This window comes from Sciurus carolinensis, chromosome X (assembly GCF_902686445.1).
Source record: "Sciurus carolinensis chromosome X, mSciCar1.2, whole genome shotgun sequence".
In the NCBI taxonomy this organism is placed as follows: Eukaryota; Metazoa; Chordata; class Mammalia; order Rodentia; family Sciuridae; genus Sciurus; species Sciurus carolinensis.
The window spans coordinates 44,628,404-44,650,303 of record NC_062232.1 but is presented as its reverse complement, the minus strand read 5'-3'; the positions used below and the strand labels follow the sequence as shown (position 1 = coordinate 44,650,303).

The 21,900-nt window shown below is 39.5% G+C and overlaps 1 protein-coding gene and 1 pseudogene across 1 annotated transcript in view; one reads left to right on the top strand and one right to left on the bottom strand.

Annotated features, from left to right (window-relative positions):
- The window catches only part of Gnl3l (G protein nucleolar 3 like), a 34,257-nt gene extending 19,826 nt beyond the window's left edge, over window positions 1-14,431 (bottom strand). Inside the window, 4 exon segments of the mRNA XM_047535226.1 lie at window positions 168-275; window positions 1,662-1,681; window positions 1,684-1,701; window positions 14,305-14,431. Coding sequence (XP_047391182.1) covers window positions 168-275; window positions 1,662-1,681; window positions 1,684-1,701; window positions 14,305-14,431 — 273 coding nt within the window.
- Window positions 14,432-20,630: 6,199 nt separating this feature from the next.
- On the top strand, window positions 20,631-20,973 carry LOC124971459 (thioredoxin domain-containing protein 17-like; annotated as a pseudogene).
- Window positions 20,974-21,900: the final 927 nt, after the last annotated feature.

Below are 21,900 nucleotides of genomic sequence, written 5' to 3'. Positions count from 1 at the left end.
ATACTAAATCCTGTATCAAGGAAACCTTCCTCCCTCACTTTCCCCCATCCACAAACAGCCTCAAGAAGCCTAACAACTCTGGCCACTACCCTTCCACTCAACACTTTTGCAGATCTGGCATGTAAGCCAGGGCCCTCTCTCTCCCCCGAGGTAAAGAAAGGGCTCACCCTCTTCTTCTTTAATTCAGCCTCCCGGCTGGCATGATCATTACAATGAACCAAACTGGGGAGTAGAGTGCCTTTGGAGGATGCTTTCTTCCCATTTTGCTTCATAGGCTGGTTACCACAAAGAAGAAAAATAAGTCAAACAGAGAACTGAACCATAGAAATTACCTCATCTATGAGGGGCAGAGGTTAAACCGTTCAGAGGAGTCTAGCTCTAGGTGGAAAAGAAGGAGCAGGCCAAAGAGGTTTGGTCTCCAGAGATCTACCTGTTTGGCTGAGAAGAGACCCTCCCTTACCTATCCAAGCAGGAAATGACTAAACAACTCCAAGAAAGTGGGGGGGCCGGGGCAGCTGGAAAGGTTTCCCAAGGCCAAGGCAAAAGCTTTCTAGACAAGTAGTTCCCAAAATGTGGTCCTTAGGCCAACAACAGCAGCACCAGGGGACATGTGAGAAATACAAATTATCAAATGCCATGCCAGAGCTACTAAATAAGACGCTTTAGGGAAGCACCCAGCATTCTGTTTAAAGTCACTCTAAATATGATCGGAGAGCTGTTAAAAGTCTGTAAACCAGGCCTGGTGGCTCATGCCTGTAAACCCAGTTACTTGGATAGCTGAGGCAGGAAAATGCCAAGTTTGAGGTCAGCAACTTACAGAGACCCTTGGCAATTTAGCAAGACCCTCCCTCAAATAAAAAATAGAAAGGGCTGGATGTGGCTCAGTGATATAGTGCCCCTGAGTTTCAATCCCAGTTCCACAAAAATACATAATTTTTTTTTTTAAAACAGGGTTGGGGGTAGGCGTGTAGCTCAGTGGTAGAACTCTTGCCTAGCATGGCACACGGTCCTGGGTTCTATTCCAGCATTACAAAATAAAAAACAATAAATGAATAATGAAGATGATGGGGTGGGGATAGTAGCTCAGCAACAGAGTTCTTGCCTAGCATGAACTGATGCCCTGAGTTTAATCCTCAGCACTTAAAAAATGGGGATTGGGCTGGAATTGTAGCTCAATGGTAGAGTACCTGCTAGCACACGTGAGGCACTGGGTTCAAGCCTCAGCACCAATAAAAATAAATAAATAAAATAAGGTATTGTGTTCATCTACAACTAAAAAATATATTTTTTAAAAAATGGAGATGAGGGCTAGGGTGTGGTAGAGCACTTGCCTAGCATGTGTGAGGTATTAGGCTTGATTCTTAGCACCACATATAAATAAATAAGTTAATTAAATTGAAGGTCCACCAACTAAAAAAAATTTTTAATTAAAAAGAAATGTGGATGACAATAATTCCAACCAAGGTAAGTAAAGCAAAAAAAGCAGTGTATGGCCTGTGGTGGGAACTTAATACCTGCTGCTGAATCTCTGTTGCAGCCACCCTGAAAGGGAGAAAAAGCCAGATCTACGAATTCCAATGTGGTGCTCTGTCCAGAGTTAGCTAATTATCTACTGACCTGATCCCCAATAATGGGCATGCCTTAAGGTAGAGCCAACTTACCTTCTTACAGCCTTTGGAACTTTACCTGGTTTTTTATTTTCTGCAAAAAGAAAAAGAAATAAAGGAAGGAATCATCATTCATCTATCCAAAATGTGGTCACACCTTAATCAAGGTCAAGCCACACTGAAACCTAAGAAGCCTCAGACACACTGTGTCTGTCTAGATTCAGCATAAGACAGAGATGCAGATGTCAAAGAGATACAGATATAACATCAGGAGAGTTATTTCAATGTAAACTCAAACAATTTTTAAGGGAATTCTGTAGCTATCTGAATGTGTACTTGTCACTCCCCTGCCTCCAGTTCCCACCTCCTTGTTTGGTGTACCTCAATATTTCAGTGCCAGGGTGAGGTGAGGGAGCATGCAGCAAGGGAAGGTGATCTGATGATAATCAGCAGGCTAATCCTGCAAAAATGCCTCAGCATATGGAGGGAACTATCCCTTCCTGCTGGCCCTGCTCAGGCCATTGCCTCCAAGGAACCTGACCTACTAAACTAAACTGCTGCCTCCCTTGGATCCAAGAAGGAGAGAGTTGCCACTTCTCCAACCCATGCCTTAACAAAGCCCAGGAACTTAAGTGGCCTTCCCCCAACTTCAAAGAGAAGTCCATCTGTCATCCCCTTCACAGCTGGCCTCCTGGGGAAAATAGTTTCCCTTAATTCTCCGTACTTTCAAGGGGGTCAAAGGAATTCCTAGAGATTGAGGAGGTTGTAGAAGGTCAGGATATATACAAACAAATATATGAGCAGCTCGAAATTACCACACAAAGAACAGCTCCACAATCATTTGGGGTGGCCAACACTGAAGCAGAGTTAATACAGGAAACAGAACTTAAATACTACTGCAAATCTTAAGGAAGTTCAAGAGATACTTCAAAGGAACTGTGTGAGAAAGATTCCTAAACTAAAGGGATCACTTCTAGTCTGTTACTAGAGAAGTTTCCTGAATGTGTAGGACAAAGTCTTGGGGGGAAAAAAAGATTCCCTAAAGTTGAAATTGAATAGAAATGTAATAGGTATAGTGGAAAGCAGAATGGACATCAGTAACCATCAAATAATATTAATCCAGAACTATTTGTCTGACAGAATTAATATGTAGAATATATAAAGAACTCAAAAAACTGACAACAAAAAATCAATACCCAATTAATAAATGGGCAAATGAATTAGACAGTTCTCAAGAGAAACAGAGATGGCCAACAACTATATGAAAAAATGTTCAACATCATTAGCAATCAGGGAAAGCAAATCAAAACTTACACTGAGATTTTATGTCACACCTGTCAGAATGGCAGTCATCAAGAATACAAATAAAATAATAATAAATGCTGCCAGAGGATGTGAATAAAAAGGAACACTTTCATACTGTTGGTGGGATTGTAAATTATTACAACCACTATAGAAATCAATACGGAGGTTCCCTCAAAAGGCTAGGCATAAAACCACCATATGACCCAACTCATCATACCAAAGTGATACATGCATACTCATGATTATAACCGCACAACTCATAATAGCCAAACTATGGAACCAACTTAGGTGTCCATCAATGGATGAACAGATAAAGAAAATGTGGTATACATACACTCAGACATAATGAAAAGTGAAATTATTACATTTGCAAGAAAATAGATGTAACTAGAGATCATTATGTTAGGCAAATAAATCAAACTCATAAAGTTAAAAGTCATATGTTTTCTCGCATATGTGGAAGCTAGAGAGGAAAAGGAAAAGAAAATGTAGATGGATCCCATGAAGGAGATCAGTTGCTCAGGAGATAGCTCAGCTGGTAGAGTGCTTGCCTTGCAAGCACAAGGCCCTGGGTTCAATCTCCAGAAACGCACAAAAAAAAAAAAAAAAAAAAAAAAAACAAGGGAGATCAGTGAGGACTGGGTCCAAAGGGTCGGGGATGGGAGGGAGGAAGAAGTGCTGGGGGGTAATATTGGCCAAATTATGTACTTATATTTTATATTGTGTACGTGTACAAATATGTAACAACAATACCATCAGTATATGCAACTATAACACACCAATAAAAATGTGGAAGAAAAAACATTAAGCTAGAGGACTAAAGGAGTTTACTTTAAACAAAATACAAAGAAAGGGAATATAATTATAAAATGGAAATATAAATTAAAATGGAGATGGAAGAGAAAAAGGTACAAATGGAGACACAATAATTTTCTTAAATAACATATGGAAGTTCCTTAATTGAAGACAGGCTTAAGGTTTCAGATTGGAAAGGCACATGGAGCATCAAGATAATAAGCATCCAGGCGTGGTAGTGCATGCCTGTAATCTAAGTTATTTGGAGGCTGAGGCAGGAGGGCTGCAAGTTTGAAGCTAGCCTCAGCAAATTATTAAGACCCTGCCTCAAAATAATAAATAAAAATGGCTGAGAATGTAGCTCAGTAGTAAAGGACCCCCTGGGTTCAATCCTCAGCTCAAAAAATAAAATTTACAAGGGGGCTAGGAATGTAGCTCAGTGGCAAAGAGCGTGCTTAGCATGTGCAAGGCCCTGGATCGAATCCCCAGCATGTCAAAGAAAAGATTAACCAAAAATAAAACAACAAAAAACATACCGAGGCATATCAGATGAAATTTCTGAACTCCATGGGTAAAGAGAAAAATTGTCTAAGCTTCCAAACAGGGGCTTCTAACAAACATGAGGGAAGCAGACAGCATTCCCAAATCTGCAACTCAGAGACAGAAGAACAGATAGTGCAGGTTGAATATCCTTATCCAAAATACAAGGGATCAGAAGTGTTTTGGAACTGGACATGGTGGCACAGGCATGTAATTCCAGCTACTAGGAAGGCTGGGCAGGGGGATCTCGGGTGTAGGCCAGTCTCAACAATTTTGTGAGACCCTGTCTCAAAAATAAAAAAAGTTGAGGATATAGTTTAGTGGTAAATTGCCCCTAGGTTCAATCCACAGTACTGAAAAATAATAATAATAATAAATAATTTTGGATTTTGGAATATTTACACATAAAGATATCTTGGGGATGGGACCCAAGTCTAAACATGCAATTTATTTATGTTTTCACATACACCTTAGGACATAGGCTGAAGTTAATTTTATAAAATATTTTTTAAATTTTTGTGTATGAAACAAAATTTCAGAGTGTGGAATTTTCCACTTATTACATCATGGCAGCACTCAAAAACGTTTCAGATTTTGGAATATTGGATTAGGAATGCTGAATTTGTAAAAAGATCTGAGAAAAGGGACTGTATATCAAGTCAAAGTCCTCTATCTGACCAATAGATTGCTCTAAGTTGAAAAAAAAAAAAGATTTTTCAGAAATGCAAAGATTACCATCTATGTTTCCCTTCTGGTAAAACTACTTGCAAAAATAAAAATTAGGGGTTAGCTCAATGGTACAGTGAGGTCTTAGCATGTGCAAGGCCCTGAGTTCAAGTCACAGCACAAAAATAACAATAAAATAAAAAGTAAAACAAAATTATATCAGAATAAAGGATTTTTAAATAAATGAAACAAACAGTGACAGGAAGGAAATATATTAAACTTTATCATAAGTCTAAGAAAAAAAGCTGGTGATATGGCTAAGAATTATAACATATTAAGAAAGGATTCTTAAAATCCAGGAAGTATATCATAAGAAATAGCACAGAACTAAAATACCAATTTCAACAAACTCCAAAAATCAAGTAATGGGGACTAGAGAAGCAAAAACATGAAATCACACTAAAATCTTCACTCTCTAAGATAAGATGAAAACAACTATTATTTTTGTAACATGATAGAGAAATGCACTTTAATTATGTTTTTGTCCTTTTTTTCAATGCTAGGGACTGAACCCAGTGCCTTGTGCATGCTAGGTAAGCATTCTGATTGAGCCACATCCTCAGGCTAATTATGTTGATAATTCCTAATGTTACATTAATTACTGGGGGAGGATTATTTATTTTTCCCACCTCCCACCCCTTAATCCCTTTCCTCTACTGATCTCCTTTTGATTTGCATGAGATCTGCCCCTATCTTTAACTTTTCCTCTCTACATTCCACATACAAGAGAAAACATACAACCCTTTACCTTCTGAGTTTGACTTATTTCACTTCCATTGTGAGTATATACCACATTTTCTTTATTCATTCAAACCACTAGACACCTAAGGTGGTTCCACAGTTTGGCTATTGTGAATTGGGCTACTAAAAACATGAGTATGTATGTATCACTATAGTATGACGACTTTAATTCCTCAGGATAAATACTGAGGAGTAGTATAGCTGGGTTACATGCCTAGTCTTGATTTTATTCATATTGATTTCCACAGTGGTTGTAATAATTTGCAATCCCACCAATGGTATAAAAGTGTACCTTTTTCTCTACATCTTCTCCAGCATTTATTATTATTTGAATCCATGATGACTGCCATTCTGACAGGTGTGACATGAAATCTCAGTGTAGTTTTGATTTCCATTTCCCTGATTGCTAATGATGTTGAACATTTTTTCATATTTGTTAGCCATCTCTATTTCCCCTTTTGAGAAGTATCTGTTTAATTCATTTTCCCACTTATTGAGTTATTTGATTTTTTATAAAGTTTTTTGAGTTCTTTATATAATACAGATGTTAATCCTCTTTCAGAAAAGTAGTTAACAAATTTTTTTCTCATTATGCAGGTTCTCTCTTCACATTCCTAATCGTTCCTATGCTGTGCAAAAATTGTATAATTTGATGATGGTGGATTATTTTAAAACTTCGTCAATTTAGCAAAAAATAAAACAAATTAAGTAATAAGAGGAAATCAACAATAAAATAAAATGGTAGAAATTTGCCAGACATATGACCAGATTACATTAGTTACCATAACAAATGTGTGTTGAATTTTCCCTATTTAAAAAAAAACACATATATACTCAAAACAAAACCAAGTCTCCTTTTCTACAAAATACTCATGTTGCAACAAGAAAGAATGTGAGGGTTGGAATGAACCAGGTCTGGCCATTTTACTCAATAATTTCCATGTGTCTAACTTCCCTAGAAACTGTGCTGTATCCTGTGCTGGCTGGATACAGGCATACAATGAAAGAAAATGCATCACACCAAGAGGAGGAAAGCATCTGCTTCACAGGGAAGAAGTTAAAGGGGAACAGTGAAGAGGAAAAGGCAAGAGATGCTGTCTCATTACTCACAGTACTCATTACTCTCATTACTCTCAGTACTCACAGTACTACAGCACCCAGGAGCCTCCACATATTGGTTTTTCAACAGTTTCAAAAGGAAAACAGCTACCATATTGCAGTGGCAGATGGCAGTACTTACTCTGGCTCAACAACTACACAGCTATATGACCTTGAACAATTTTGTTTTTATTTGTTTTTGAGATGGAGTCTCTGCTATGTTGCCCAGGCTGGTCTCAAACTCCTGACACTGAAGAAATCTTCCCAAGCAACTGGGACTACAAATGTATATGAATGCACCAGGCTGAAGAATTTTTTTTAAATCTCTGAGCCTCAGTGTCTGCATCCAACATCTAGGCCAAAAATCACCAACTCTCAATGGATATTCTAAGGCTGATCTCTCCATTCATTCATCCCTTATTTCCCATGCTCTGGGTGCCTATGTTTCCCCTATGTCCCTTTACATCCGGCTTTGCACAGACTTCATCTGTCCATCCTCCCTCTACCCTGTCATGAAACTCCACATAATATCCTCTAAAAATCTCATGTAGGTGATCAGCACTACCCCTAACTCTTCAACCTTTCCTTGAGAACATTCCACAACCTCCTTCCTGCCTTGAGACTTCACTCTCCCAAGAAAAATGCTTCACTTGCAGTCTCTCAAAAGTGGTGGTTCTGGTGGGGACATAGCTCAGTTGGTAGAGTGCTTGCCTAGCATGCACAAGGCTGTGGGTTCAATCCCCAACACTACCAAAAAAAAGTGGTGGTTCTGTCTGGAACATTGTTATCTTGTGGTCTTCCACCTAGAAGACCTGTCCTCCAAACTTACAATGGTCAGTCTGTAACTACTACTTCCTCTTGTAAAAGGAAAAAAGTAGAATTAAACCCTGCTCTTTGAGGACCTCACCTTGCTATAATACTTGTCAACTAAATGTCACTTTTCCTCATTTATAAAGTACCTGGACTGCAGCTTTATTTTCAAACCCAATCGTCACCATCAACCTGGGTAACTTTGGAGATGACTGGGTACCTATTCCAATAACATGGGTTTCCACTTCCTTGAAATCCTCACCTCCAGGTATCTCCACTCCATCTCAGTCACCCATCTATCCATATGGTTATACCTATGGGGGCATCACCTATAATTGCTTGGACTTCCACAAGCAGTCACAAACATGCCTCTCTCCTATCTTCAAATTTATCTAACTTTCTAGAGACTTGACCCATTTACTCAGTTCTTTATTCTTCAGCTACCTCCACCTCTGACCAACTAACATTCCACATTCTATCATTACAATCATGCTCTCACACAAAACTTCAATTCCCTTGTCCTTCTATCACCCCACCAGGATATATTCACTGGTGTTTGTTGATCAACCTGTCAGCATTATACGCCTGTACCACCAACATTGATGGCTGTAAGCTTTTAAGTAATGAAACACTCTCCTTTTAACAGCCACAGTGGTGCACAACTGTAATCTCAGTGACCGGGGGCAGGATTAGGCAGGAGGATCTCAAATTTATAGCCAGCATCAGCAACTTGGTGAGACCCTCAACAACATATCAAAACCCTGTCTCAAATTCAAAGACTTGGAGACTTGGAATGTAGCTCAGTGTGTAAAGTACCCAGGTTCGATGTTCAGTATCAAAAAAAAAAAAAAAAAAAAACACTTCCCTTTTAATAACCAAACATGTTCTTAAAATCGCATTGGGAGGGGGAAAAAGGATCTCATGAAAATCAAAAGGAGATCAGTAAAGGAACCAGGGAATGAGAGGAGGAGAGGGAGGGAGGAAAGTGCTGACAAATTATACATGTATGAATTTGTAAAAATAAATCCCAACATTATGTACCACTGTAATGCACCAATAAAAAAATGTGGAGAGTAAAGTGCTTGCCTCATAAGCACAAGGCCCTGGTTCAATCCCCAGCACCGTAAAAAAAAAAATGTGGAGAGAAAAAGTATAAATAAAATAAAATGATTTTATTTTATGGTGCATGGTGGTACATGCATGTAATCCCAACTACTTGAGGCAGAGGCAGGAGGATTTTAATTTCAAGGCCAGCCTGGGCAACTTAGTGAGACTCTGTCTCAAAACTTTTTTTAAAAGGGCTGAGGGTGTGGCTCAGTGGTATAGGCACTCTGGGTTCAATTCCAAGTACTACAAAATATATATTGAGATGGATGTAGCTCAGCAGGAGCACACTTGCTTACCAAACACAAGGCCCTGGATTTGATATTAAATGCCACAAAAAAAAAAGAATGAAATCCCAGTCACTCAGGCTACTGAGGCAGGGGATCACAAGTTTGAGACCAGCCTTGACATGACAACTTACCAAGATCCTATATCAAAATAAAAAATAAAATGGACTAGGGGTGTAGCTAAGTGGCAGAGCACCCCTGGTGTTTCAATTCCCACTACCAGAAAGGAAAAATGTATTTGAACATTCCTTGTAGGACTACTCAATTACCTTCCAGATTTAATCATTATTATTATTTTGGTCCTAGGTATGCCCAGTTCACAACACAGGTATTCACACTACACAGAATCTCCCCCTCATCTTTCCTGGTAATCTTTCCAGTAGTCTGATCATTTCAGGTGCAATTTACCAATGAAAGTCTTTGTTTCATGTGTGCTGTAAAGTTTTTATACTCAGTTTAACTTTTACCATTTAATGTATGTGTATAGTTTTATTTTTTTCTTCCTCCCTCCCTCTCTCCATCCCTCCCTCCTTCCTTCCTTTCTTTCTGTAGCTAGGACTGAAACCCAGGGAATCATGAACGATAGGCAAGCATTCTATCACTGTACTATACCCCAGCCCATTATTCTTTATTTTTAAAATAGTTACATGGCTCCAAAATCAATGTATATTTTCAGATGAGGGTATAGCTCAGTGGTAGAACATTTGCTTAGCATGCTGAGGTCCTGGGTTCAATCTCCAAACAACACAAAAATAAAAATGTGTTTGAAAGGTCTCCTTCCACATGTGTCCCTACCCACTACAGACCCTTCGCTGTCACAAGAAACCATTTTACTTATTGGCATCAGTTTCTTTCTTTTTTTAATTTTTTTTTTTAGTTGTAGAGGACACATGTTTAATGTGATGCTAAAGATCAAACCCAGTGCCTCACACAAGCTAGGCAAGCACTATACCACTAAGCCCCACCCCTAGCACTTGTTCAGTTTCTTTATGAAAATATGAACATATATTCTATTTCTATTTTCTCCCATAAAGGTACACTGTAGTTCTATCAGCAACTTGTCTTTTTCCACTTAACAAATCCTAAAATCTTTTCATCTAATGGTCTTCCATACAACATGCTTGTTCCAAATAATTTTTCCATACGATATTCCTCATTTTTTAAAACTGCCTAGATTCCTACATACACATATATCCTTATTTTATGAGAAGATTTTATTGTAGCCACCTAATGTCTTTTTCATCATTATCAGTATTTTATTATCTGGTGTGTAGATGTTGCTAAATAAAGTATAATTAATTTTCTTCATTTTTCTTGTGCAACTCTAAGTATTATTTGCTTTTGGTATTAACACTGATTTTGATAAATTTTTTTATTATTTTATAAAGAAAATGTATTAAATTTTTTTCACCAAGCCCTACATAGGCAGGGCCACAATTCACACATAATACAGGTCCGTTGGTGCACAGGACCAGCTGGCTATACAATGGTTGCAAAAATCCTGTCCAATCCCCAAGGTGTTTACCAAATGTTGTCATTTTCTTTGTGGACCATGGCAGGATAAAGGCAGGGAGCCCACAAGTGCACTTGTCCAAAATTCCTTGCCTTCCCTTTTATACAGGAGAGTCTGTATGTCATATATGTCTTCTTCTGAGCTGTAGGCCTCATGGTAGGAGAGGGAACTGAATGAGTAATTTGACAAAACTGAATCACTCTAGTACCTAGCACAAACTAAGTAACACAAACTATGCTTCATCATGCCAGGCCCTTGGGACCACAATGATTAATCAGGTAAGGATGAGAAGTCAACAGTGTACTTGCAGGGACAGCCCTGAACACATGGTCAATAGCCCCAGTTTCTATGGGTGCAGAAGATTGAAACAAAGGAAGGAGGTTACAAAGAGGGATTCCCAGAGGAAGTGATGTATAGTTGAAATCTGAAAAGCAATAATTACTCAGTTTGAAGAGTGAAGGGAGGAGAGGGAAAGAGTCCTAAGGCAAAAAGAATAGCAATTTGTCCACATGGTCTATTTTACAGTTAAGAAAGACCCTAGCCAGTCAAACGGGCACATACCTATAATCCCAGTGAGGCAGGAGGATTGCAAGTTCAAAGCCAATCTCAGCAACTTTGCAAGCAACTTAGCAAAACCCTGTCTCAGAATTTAAAAATTGTTAAAAGGATTGGGTATATAGCTCAGTGTTTAAGCACCCCTGGCTTTAAACCCCAGTACCAAAATAAAAAGAAAAATCCAAAGGGCAGGAGAAGCCAGACAACTATTTGTGGGAAAAATAGTGTATGCATCCTCTGAGGGGCCAAATTCCAAAGAGAAATGAAAAGACTAAATTTTATTTATTTGTTTATTTATTTATTTAGGGTACCAGGGATTGAACCAAGGGCACTTAACCACTGAGTCACCTCCGAGTCATTGGGATTACAGGCATATGCCACCATGCCAAGCTTTCAGCTACTCAGGAGGATCTCTTGAGCCTAGAAGTTTGAAGTGAGTTGGGTAACATGGCAAGACCTTGTCTCAAAAAAAACTCCTCACAATAACTGCAATAGGTAGAATGCCATAATTAATTATTTCTATTTTGTAGTTAAGGAGAACATGGTAAGTAACTTGTCCACAGTCACAGAACTAGCAAGTGAGAAAGGTGAAACTCAAACTTGGTCTAGCTCCAGAGTCTATGCTCTTCACCACTGGTACAACTTATGGTACCAACTTGAAGGTATCACTCATAAAGGAAATATAAGGGCATGTTAGGCTGCACCATATATATTTACTGCCATTCACCTAAGATCAAGTCACCTTTAAAACGGGAATGGTGGATAAGGGAAGCATTTCCTATAAGAAAGTCAGGAGGGCAGCCATGATACCATATGTAAATACCCAGACTAATGATCTGGAAATACTGAGCAATTTTTTAAAGTCACTATGAAATACTATGAGTATCACTAAAAGCAAAGGATTGGGAGGGGTAGTTCAAGAAACTCACTGTGTCTATGCTTCATCATGATGTATCAGTCCAGCTCGAAAACAGGTAGTTTCAAATATGGCCACTTTTTTCCTATAGAATGGGAGAAGAAGCAATTTGCACAGGACCTGGGAACCACAATGCCACAAGCCCCCTCTTAAACCCACTAAAGGTAAAATGAATGTCAAAGAACATGATGAGAAAGCCTAACAGCCAGAGATGCTGGGAGAAAGGGCTACATTAGAACTAGGTTCTAAACATGGCTAAGTGCACACAGGGAAGACAGTGTCACATTATCCAAGAGAGGGGTAGGTCTGAACCTCTCTTCCTAAGTGGAGCTGGTGCCCTCAATGAATTGAATGGGGTTCATCTTGTAGTGTTATACCCTAAATAAGGGACTCAGCTAAACCCCTTCACACTGAGGGAGAGGAGCATGCATGTCTGTTTTTGTCATGAAATGGGGTGATATTTCTTTTCCCAAGTAGGAGGCCCTGTCCCATCTACCCCAGGAGGTAGTGGTGGGGATAGACTGCAGGAGTCTACCCTGAGGAAAATGGACCTCAGAACAAGGCCTATATGTCCATGTGCCTGCATGTGTGGCTGGGATCTACACCTTTGGCAACTGGAGGTGCTACCATCTGTCCATCTACTCTAGGGTGCAGATAAATGTGAAACCAGCAGCGGGTGACTGCACTTCTGCTGCATGGAAGAGAAGTACATGTAAATGTATCTCCAAATTGTTGGGAGGGGAGGAAAGGGGTTCTAGGTCTCTCTACCCTGGAAAGGGTTGTGGGGCAGGACTGATATGCCTGATTTCACCATGAGGTGACATTAGTGTCAAACAAATAGAGGAAAACTGTGCAGCTTTGAATGAGTAGGATTTACACCTTGCCTGCAGGGGGCTGTTCTGAAACCTTCCATGCATGTTGGTGGACAGGGACCATCTGTGTATCTTTTATGTGGATCTGTTCTTATATTGGCAGATAGGGGGGTATCTTGTATTTTACCCTGGATGAGGAGAAACCAATATGAGCTCCTGTACCTTGGGTAAGGAGGAGGAAGACTATGTGCACTGCACCATAGGGTGACTGGTGATTTCACTGCCTCTTACCATTACATATTAGGGGAGCTACACTCTGCTCTAACGAAGTCTCTTCCTTGGCTACATTTGGTTATAAGTCTTTGGAAGGAGGTCTCTGGGTCTACTTCAAAAGGAGGAGATAAAAAACTGAATCCTAGCTGAGAACTTCTTGAGGGACACATGGGACTACCTCCTCATATATTAATGTTGTTCATATTTGCTGTGAGGCACTTTGGGGTGGGCCTTCACAAATTCAGTAAAACAGCGCTTCTGAATGGGGTAGAGGTTGAGTTTAATTCTCCACAATTAGGACTCCCTCTAGCCCAGGAAGGAGGAGTGATCTGCGTGGTTCCCCATATACTGAGGTCAGTGCCTATAAACACTTCAGGGAGGGGTGATCTTAAAGGCTCTGCAGGAGTGGGGGCGGGGCTTTCATCAATTAGGCAGTAGAAGTGGAAACTTGCAGAGGTCACTAGGTCTCTACATCAGGAAAAGAGGTTCCCTAACTCTTTACATGTTTTTCAGCTCAAATATAATGGTGTGGGGGTGGGAGATACATCAAAGTCTGTCCTGGGGAGGAGATGCCTCAATGCGGATCTGTGTCTTAAACCAGAAGAGGTCTACACCACTCAGCCCTATATTAGCCACTGTATCCCTATATAGGATGCGGACAATGTCGCCACACCTTCGGAGGGCTGACGTCTGCCTAACACCGAAGGGACTAATGCAAAACGGAGTAACGCTATCCTGAGGGTTGGAGGGCCACAACGATTTACCACACAAGTAGGGGTCTTGGCCTCTCTGCAAAGTGTCCCGGATCTACACCTTTCTCGATGGGGTGGGGCAAAGTCTCAACCCCGCGAGAATTCAGTTTGGCGCATGTCCACGTGCGGAACTATCCCTGCCCCTCTTCCGGGCCCTTCTACACTGGAAGAGAGCCAGCTCTCTATTCCAGGCTGGCAAGCATCTCTGGTTTCACCTCAAATAGACGATCCTTATGGTGCGGCCAGCTAGGTGAGCGCTCACCTTGGAAAAGAGAATAATCTCTTACCTACACTTCCGGCGGGGATCAGAGAGAAGAGAGTCGCACAACTACCAGGACGGAGGACATGCGCTTGTACGGCTAGGCTCTGACTTCCGGATCCCAGCCTCGCGATGCGTGATTCCGTGGCTGAGCTCGGCTCCGCCCCCTGAGCGTCCTCTTCAGAGGCGGGGCCTCAGGTTATCTACTAACCCTTCGGTGACTCCCTCGCCCTCATGCCGGCCCCGCCTCCTGTGGCTGCACTGTAGGTTAAGAAATAGCGGAGGGGAGGAAGCAGGGAAATAGTAAGGGGAGTCATCAGATTTCCTCGTACGGTCATGTAACCTACGTGTAAGACAGAATCTTGTATACAGGACTCTCTCTAGAATTAAAAATACGTTCCCAAATCTTAGTGACCAGGCAATAATTCGGCCTGCCTCAGACGGGGGGGGAGGGGGGTGTCTTTGTCTGCCTGGAAGATGGCGACTGGCACAGTGTGAGAAAATGGCGCCTGGGTCACATGTCTAGCCGAGAATTTCCCACCTGAAGTGAATTGGGTTAGCAGTTCCCAGCAACCTTCCCAGTTCACAGGGCCCCAAACTAACCCTGAGGCAGCCACTCCCAGAACTTTCTGCAGAAGCTCGGATCCATGGCCAGGCCCAGCCTGACAGGAACCAGGAATAACTGGAAAGCTCTCCCACCTTACGCTGTACCCTCCTCTCTCCTTCCCTGAATCGCGGAGCACCCTGTGCAGAGGGAATGAATTCTTGTCTCTGAAGTGGGATCAAGTAAGGTTTTCTCGGAAACTCTTGAGGCGCACCTGACGTGGCTGGAGAGTGAGGTGTACCCCTACAAACAGTAAATAGTTGAAATAATGGCTTCCTTAATAGTTTCATTCCAGCAGCTCTTTCCTCTAACCTAGACCTCCGGATGGGGCACAGGGTAGGTGGGGCTCTACCCAGAGGATTTGTTCCTCCACTTTGGCACATCTACTGAAAATGATTTCCCAGCCCTCCTACCCCTTAGCACATACTGAACTCTCTCATTATCCCTACATCCATGAAGGGCTTCTAACCTCTCACCATAGAGGCATACAAATTCCTTTGGACACCAAACTGCTTTCCCTTGCATTTGCAAATTCAATTTTTTCTAAGACCATACTCGTGTCATTTCTGTGAAGTTGCTATGAAACTTTCCCCGACTTGCCCAGTTGAGTAAAAGACCCAGAACACCTTGTCTATAACTGTTAACCTAGCGCTTCACTTAATATTTACTGTAATTGTTTATGTGACTGTATCTCCACAGGAGAGTAAACTCCCTGAGATCAGGGGCCATATGTCTTCCAGTCCTCAATCATACCTAGCACAAGACTGGTAAAGGTTGGTTTCAGCAACTTTGATAAATGAGTGAGTTTAAAGCCTGTATCACAAATCAACAGGAAATGAACAGTTTAATAGCTAGCATTGGGAAATTTGATTCACCATAAGAAGAAAAAAACTAGATCCCTACTTATCCTACATAAGAAGGTGAACTACAAATGTGAAGGTAAAACTATAAAGCTAATATAAAATGTGCAGGAAAATACCTTTGTGACCTATAATTGGGGAATATTTGGGGGGAGGAGTGGTACTGGAAATTGAACCCAGGGGCACAGTACTACTGAGCAACATCATCAATCCTTTTTATTTTTTATTTGATCCAAGTTCTCACCAAGTTGCCTAGACTAATCTCAGATTTACAGGACCTCCTGCTTCAACCTCCTGAGTAGCTGGGATTACAGGCCTGTACTACTATGCCTGGTTTGGGGAAGCACTTTTAAACAATATCCTAAGTTCACAGAAAATGAAGTAGTGAACAAATATAATCAATCTTTGATAGGAATGAAAATTGATACTATTGCTTCAGAAAATAATTACTAAGTACCCAGAATAGTTGAAGATGACTCTGGGATCCAGTAGTTCCGCTGTTGGAGATAGGTAGACAGAGATTTCCCCTACACATTAAATTCTGAAGAAATTCTTACATATATGCTCAAGAAGGCATGTGCAAGAGTGATCTTTACAGAATTGTTTGTAGTGGAGAAAAAATTTGAATGTCACCAATAGAAGAATGAATAAAGAAATTGTACTATAACCATACAACAGAATACCATACATTGAAAAACAATGAATCACTTTGAGGCAGGAGGATCACCAGTTCCAGGCCAGCATGGGCAACATAGAAAGAATCTGTCTCGAAAACACAAACACAAAGAATGAATCCGTTGCTTGCATGAACCCAGATAATTTTCAAAAATTATGCCAAGATGAATACAAGCTGCAGAAGAATACAAAAAGTATGAGACCACTTATATAGTTTTAAAATCTAGAATAATATACTATATTTTATAGATTATATAGATACCTAATTTTTTTTGGTACAGATGATTGAACCAGGGCCACTCTACCACTGAACTACATCCCCATACCTTATTTTCTATTTTGCAGCTGGGTCTCACTAAGTTGCCCAGGTTGACCTCAAACTTGGAATCCTCCTGCCTCATCCTCCTAAGTTGTTAAAATTTCAGGTGCTTACCATCTCACCAGGTTGAAACAGTATTTTTACAATAGAAATACCAAATACAGAATGATGATTTCTTCTGGAGAAGAAAACAGTAACAGAATGAGAGAGAGATACACGGGGGATTTTCAACTGTTTGTCTTAATATTGAGTAGTAGATACATGGGTGTTATATTATTCTCTATATTTATTTGAATGCCTCATATTTTTTCAAATGACTGCAAGGATCTACAACAAAGTGTTAATAGTTTGAATCTAGGTCCCTGTTTCTCTTAACTGTGGCTAGAATCAGAATCACTGGAAGTGCTTGTTAAACTACCAATTACTGGGCCACATGCCTAGAGTTTTGATTCTGTAAGTCTGGTTTAGGGAATTTAGAGCCCAGAAATTTGCATTTCTAACAAGTTTCCAAGTGGTGGTGGTAGTGATGATGGTGATGATGAAGAAGAGGAAGCTGTTAACTGCTGCTAGTCTAGGTGCCACATTTGGAGAACTACTGATGGAGAAAATGAGATTATCAGTGAATTTAATTTTCTTCCTTGTGCTTTTCTGTGTTTTCTATTTATTTGATGAATATGTGTTACTTTAATGAGAGGTTTCTGTTGTTTCTTAAAATAACTTTCTACTTCCCACTTTGATTTCCCTCCTATACACATTCTAGGGTATTTTATGCATATCTATATTTGCCACCTTGCATATATATATATATATATATATATATATTGTTTTAGATGCATATTTCCTCAAATTTTTCATTTTTAATTTTTCAAAATTCAGAATAGTTAGAAGTGTAATGAAAGCCCATGTACCATTAATATTTGCCAATATTCTACATAATCACAATACTACTATCACACTTAAGAAAATTTAGCAGTTATTCAATAATATCATCAAATATAGCCCAGTGCTTGGAGTTTAGCTCAGACCCCTGTATTTTTGTGGGTTTTTTATTGTACCTCCCCACTATTTGGGGGAGTGTACTGATGATAGAACTCATGGGCATTTTACTACTAAGCTTCATCTCCAACCCTTTTTATTTTTTATTTTAAGACAAGGTCGCACCAAGTTGCTCAGGGTCTTTGTAAGTTGTTGAGGCTGATCTCAAATTTGTGATCCTCCTGCCTTGGCCTCATAAATTTCTAGGGTTACAGACATATACTACCATACCTGGCTTTCTCCTCCCTATATTTTTGTGTGTTTCAAATGATATCAGTATTTTTAACAGTCCAGGCTAGTTGTCTTTTTCCTTTCCTTTTTTTTTTTAATATAGGGATTGAACCAGGGCCTTCATTCTATGCAAGTACTCTACCACAAACTACGTCCCCAACCCTTTTTTTTTTTTGTATTGTGAGACAGGGTCTCTCTAAGTTGCTCAGACTGGCCTCAAAGTTGAGATTATCTTGCAGGCTCTTGTTTTATATAATGTCCCACATTCTGGGATCATGCTTTCTTCCCATATGATTAGATTCAGATTAAATATTTTCAGCAAGAGGAGTACATAGGAAATATCCTTTATTTCATATTGCATCACCTCAGTTGGCACACAATATCAAATTGTTCCTTGAGGATGCTTTGTGTTTGTGTATTTTCATTTTATAATGATATTCTGTCTTTTTTCATCCATCCTTCTGTTTTAAGATCTATGCATATTGTTAGGTATACATCTAATCCCTTACTTGTACCTCCTCATGGTAACTAGTGTGCCTTTGATGCATTTTCTCTAAATATTTCCCCAGCAATGGACAGCAAGATTGTCTCTAACTCCCCAATGGTACAAATAACTTCAGTGAACATCCTTGTACATGTTCCCTTATTTACCTGTATGAGAACTTCTTTTGCAATACTGGGCATTGAGTCCAGGGTCTCCCAAGTCCCCTCTCCATTTTTTTCATTTTGTTTTGTGACAGGGACTCACTACATTGCCTAGGTTGGCCTTGAACTTGGGATTCCCCTGCCTCGCCCTCTTAAGTAACTAGGATTACAGGTGAATGTCACTGTACCCAGAGAAGATTCTTTTGGAGCATACACCCAAGAGCAGAATGATTGTATCCTAACGTGTATTATATTTAGTTTCACTTAGAACACCAATACTTCTAAATCATTCTCCAGGATAGCTGTACCATTCCCACACTTTGACCACACATGAGAATTTCTATATGCCTGCATCCTCATTAAGACCTAATGTTTTCCAGCTAATATTTGCTAGTCTAATAGGTGTGACAGTATTTTGTTTTAGCTTACATTTATTTGAATACTAATTCATTTTTAGCATCTTTATGTGTGTTAAACACCTAAATTACTTTTTATTGGCTCAGTATTTTATGTTGAAGTTCCTATCATTCCTGTTGATTTCCTTTTGATTTGCTGAAGTTTTCTAACAGAGTCTAGCTAATTAGTCAGATTCAGACTTTGTTAATATTCTATTGTAACTTTGAAAATGATAGACTTCTTTGAAGAGAAATTGTTGATTTTGATAAAATCAAATTCATCAGTTTTTCCCTTTGTGGGTTTTTTTTTTTTTTTTTTTGTCTGTTTGATTACTTTTTTTTTTACAGTACTGGGCATTGACCCCAGGGGTGCTTACCCGCTGAGCTATGTCTTCAACCCTTTTTTAATTTTTTTATTTTGTGATAGGGTCTCACTAAGTTGCCTAGCTGTCCTTGAATTTACAGTCCTTCTGTTGAGCCTTCCTAGTAACTGAGATTACAAGTTTCACTTTGTAGTTTGGGGTTTGGAGATTTTATTTATTTATTTTTGTGGTGTTGAAGATTGAACCCAGGGCCTTGCACATACTAGGCAAGCATGCTACTAATGAACCATATCACCAGCCCTGGGAATTTTATTTTTAAAGTACTTACCCCTTCCTAAGTCAAAAAGATATTCTCTAACTTTTTCCCATTAATGTCATAGTATTGCCTTTCAAATTTAAGCCTCAATTCATCTAGAATCCATTCCTTTTTTGGGGGGGCAGGGTAACAGGGATTGAACTCAGAGGCACTCGACCACTGAGCCACATCCCCAGCTCTATTTTGTATTTTATTTAGAGACAGGGTCTCACTGAGTTGCTTAGTGCCTCACTGTTGCTGAGGCTGGCTTTGAACTCTGTCCTCCTGCCTCAGCCTCCCGAGCCACTGGGATTACAGGCATGCACCATCGCATCAGGCTAGAATCCATTCTTATAAGTGGTAATGGGTAAGATACAGTTTTTTTCACATAGCTAGAATTTCCATCATCAAATACTAACAATTCCTTCTTTTCCCATAGATTTGCTGTGCCAACTTTATTACATCAATATTATGATATGCATACATGCATTTATTTCTGTTCTTGCACTAATGCCACATTAGTTTTAATATTGTGTAATATATCTTAACATCCAATCGTACATTTTTTCCTCTTTAGTCATCTTTAAGATTGCCTTAGTTATATCATCATATAAGTTTTAAAACAAATCTGTCAGGGTCTTGAAAAATGCAAGTGAGATTTTGATGGGGATCACACTGAATTTATGAATTAATTTGGGGAAGTTGACACCATTGTAATATTAACTAATTCCATTCAAGAGCATAGAACTGTCCCCTAATTTGTTCAACATGTCTTCTTCTGTGTTAAATTTTCTCTTTAGAATTGTTTTATATTAATTTATATTTACTTTAGAGTTTTGGTTACTATTGTGTTTCATTTATATATTTTTCTATAGCTAAACATATTTTCAATATCAAAACTATTCAAAATTTATTTATATTATTTAGGTACTGAAGTTTGAACCCAGGGTTACTTTACTACTAAGCTACATCCCCACTCCTTTTTTATTTATTTATTTTTTAATTTTCAGACAGGTCTTACTAAGCTGCCCAGGCTGACCTCAAACTTGTGATCTTTCTGCCTCAGCCTCCTGAGTACCTGTGGTGAATATCAAAGTATTTTAAAATTATGTTTTGAGAGAATGCTCCTCCAGCACTATGCAATACACAGTACTTATGGCTACCTACAAGAAAGTGAGCATGTTGGGCTTTGAGTAGTTCAATCAGGCTATGGAGCAGCACCACAGACAAGACCGTTTTCTCCTACTTTACCAGCTCTAAGGGCCCTGAAGGGAAAAGCTGGTATCCCTACTGTGTGCAGGCTGAACCAGCCATTCAAAAGGGACTGAGGCATGTTAGTGAAGGAGGTGTCATTCACTGCCAAGAGAAAAGTCTTATTGGAAAGATCCAAATGATGACTTCAGAAAACAACTGAAAGTACCTGCAGTGCCTATGCTAAAAATATGGAATGCCTCAAAAACTAGTAGAATCTGAGTTTCTTCAGGCCATCCCTGTGTGATGTTCTCTGAAGGCTGATGGCAGAGCCAGGTGTGGTGGCACATACCTGTAATCCTAGCAACTCAGGAGGCTGAGGCTGGAGGATTGCAAGTTTGAGACCAGTCTCAGCAACTTAGTGAAGCCCTGAGGATTTAGCAAGACCTTCTCTCAAAAAAACATAAAAAGAAAGGGTTGGGGATGTGGCTCAATGGTTAAGCCAGCCTGGGTTCAATCCCCAGTACCAAAAAAAAAAAAAAAATTTGATGATGGCAATTGTGTCTTGATTTCCTGGTTTGCTCTACTATAAAGAAACTGCATACTTGCTTTGAATTCATTTTAGCAATAAATAAATGGTGATGCCAAAATTAGCTTATGTCTAACAATAGAGAATGCTATTTAAAATAAAATTGTGCTTTGAAACTTCACCCCTGTCCACTCCACTCATTTGCCCCCCCCCCAAAAAAAAAACCTTTGGTATAAGTTTTGTTCATTTATCTTTTTCCAGTGTTTCTTTCTGCAGATACAAATACTATAAATGTATATAGCTATTCTACCCCTCTTACACAAAAGTAACCATATTCTACATACTGTTATATGTTGCTTTTTAACTTAACAATACACTTGGAGGTCTCTTCACATCAGAGCATTAGAGAATTTTCAGTACTTTGAATGCCACTGTATACAGTACATATAGGACTGCCTCAAAGTCTTAAATTATGTGAACGTACACTCTTATTTAATGACTGTGGTTCATGACTGATAGATGTTTGGGGTGTTTTTAGTCTTTAGTGTTACAGTTCTGTGATGAATAGATATTTCATACATATGCATATATTTCTGTAGGATAAATCCCAAAAATTACATTTATAATTTTAGTAGATATTGCTAAATTGCCCTCCATAGGTGTTGTATCATTTTGCATTTCTACCAGCAATGTGTGGATGTATCT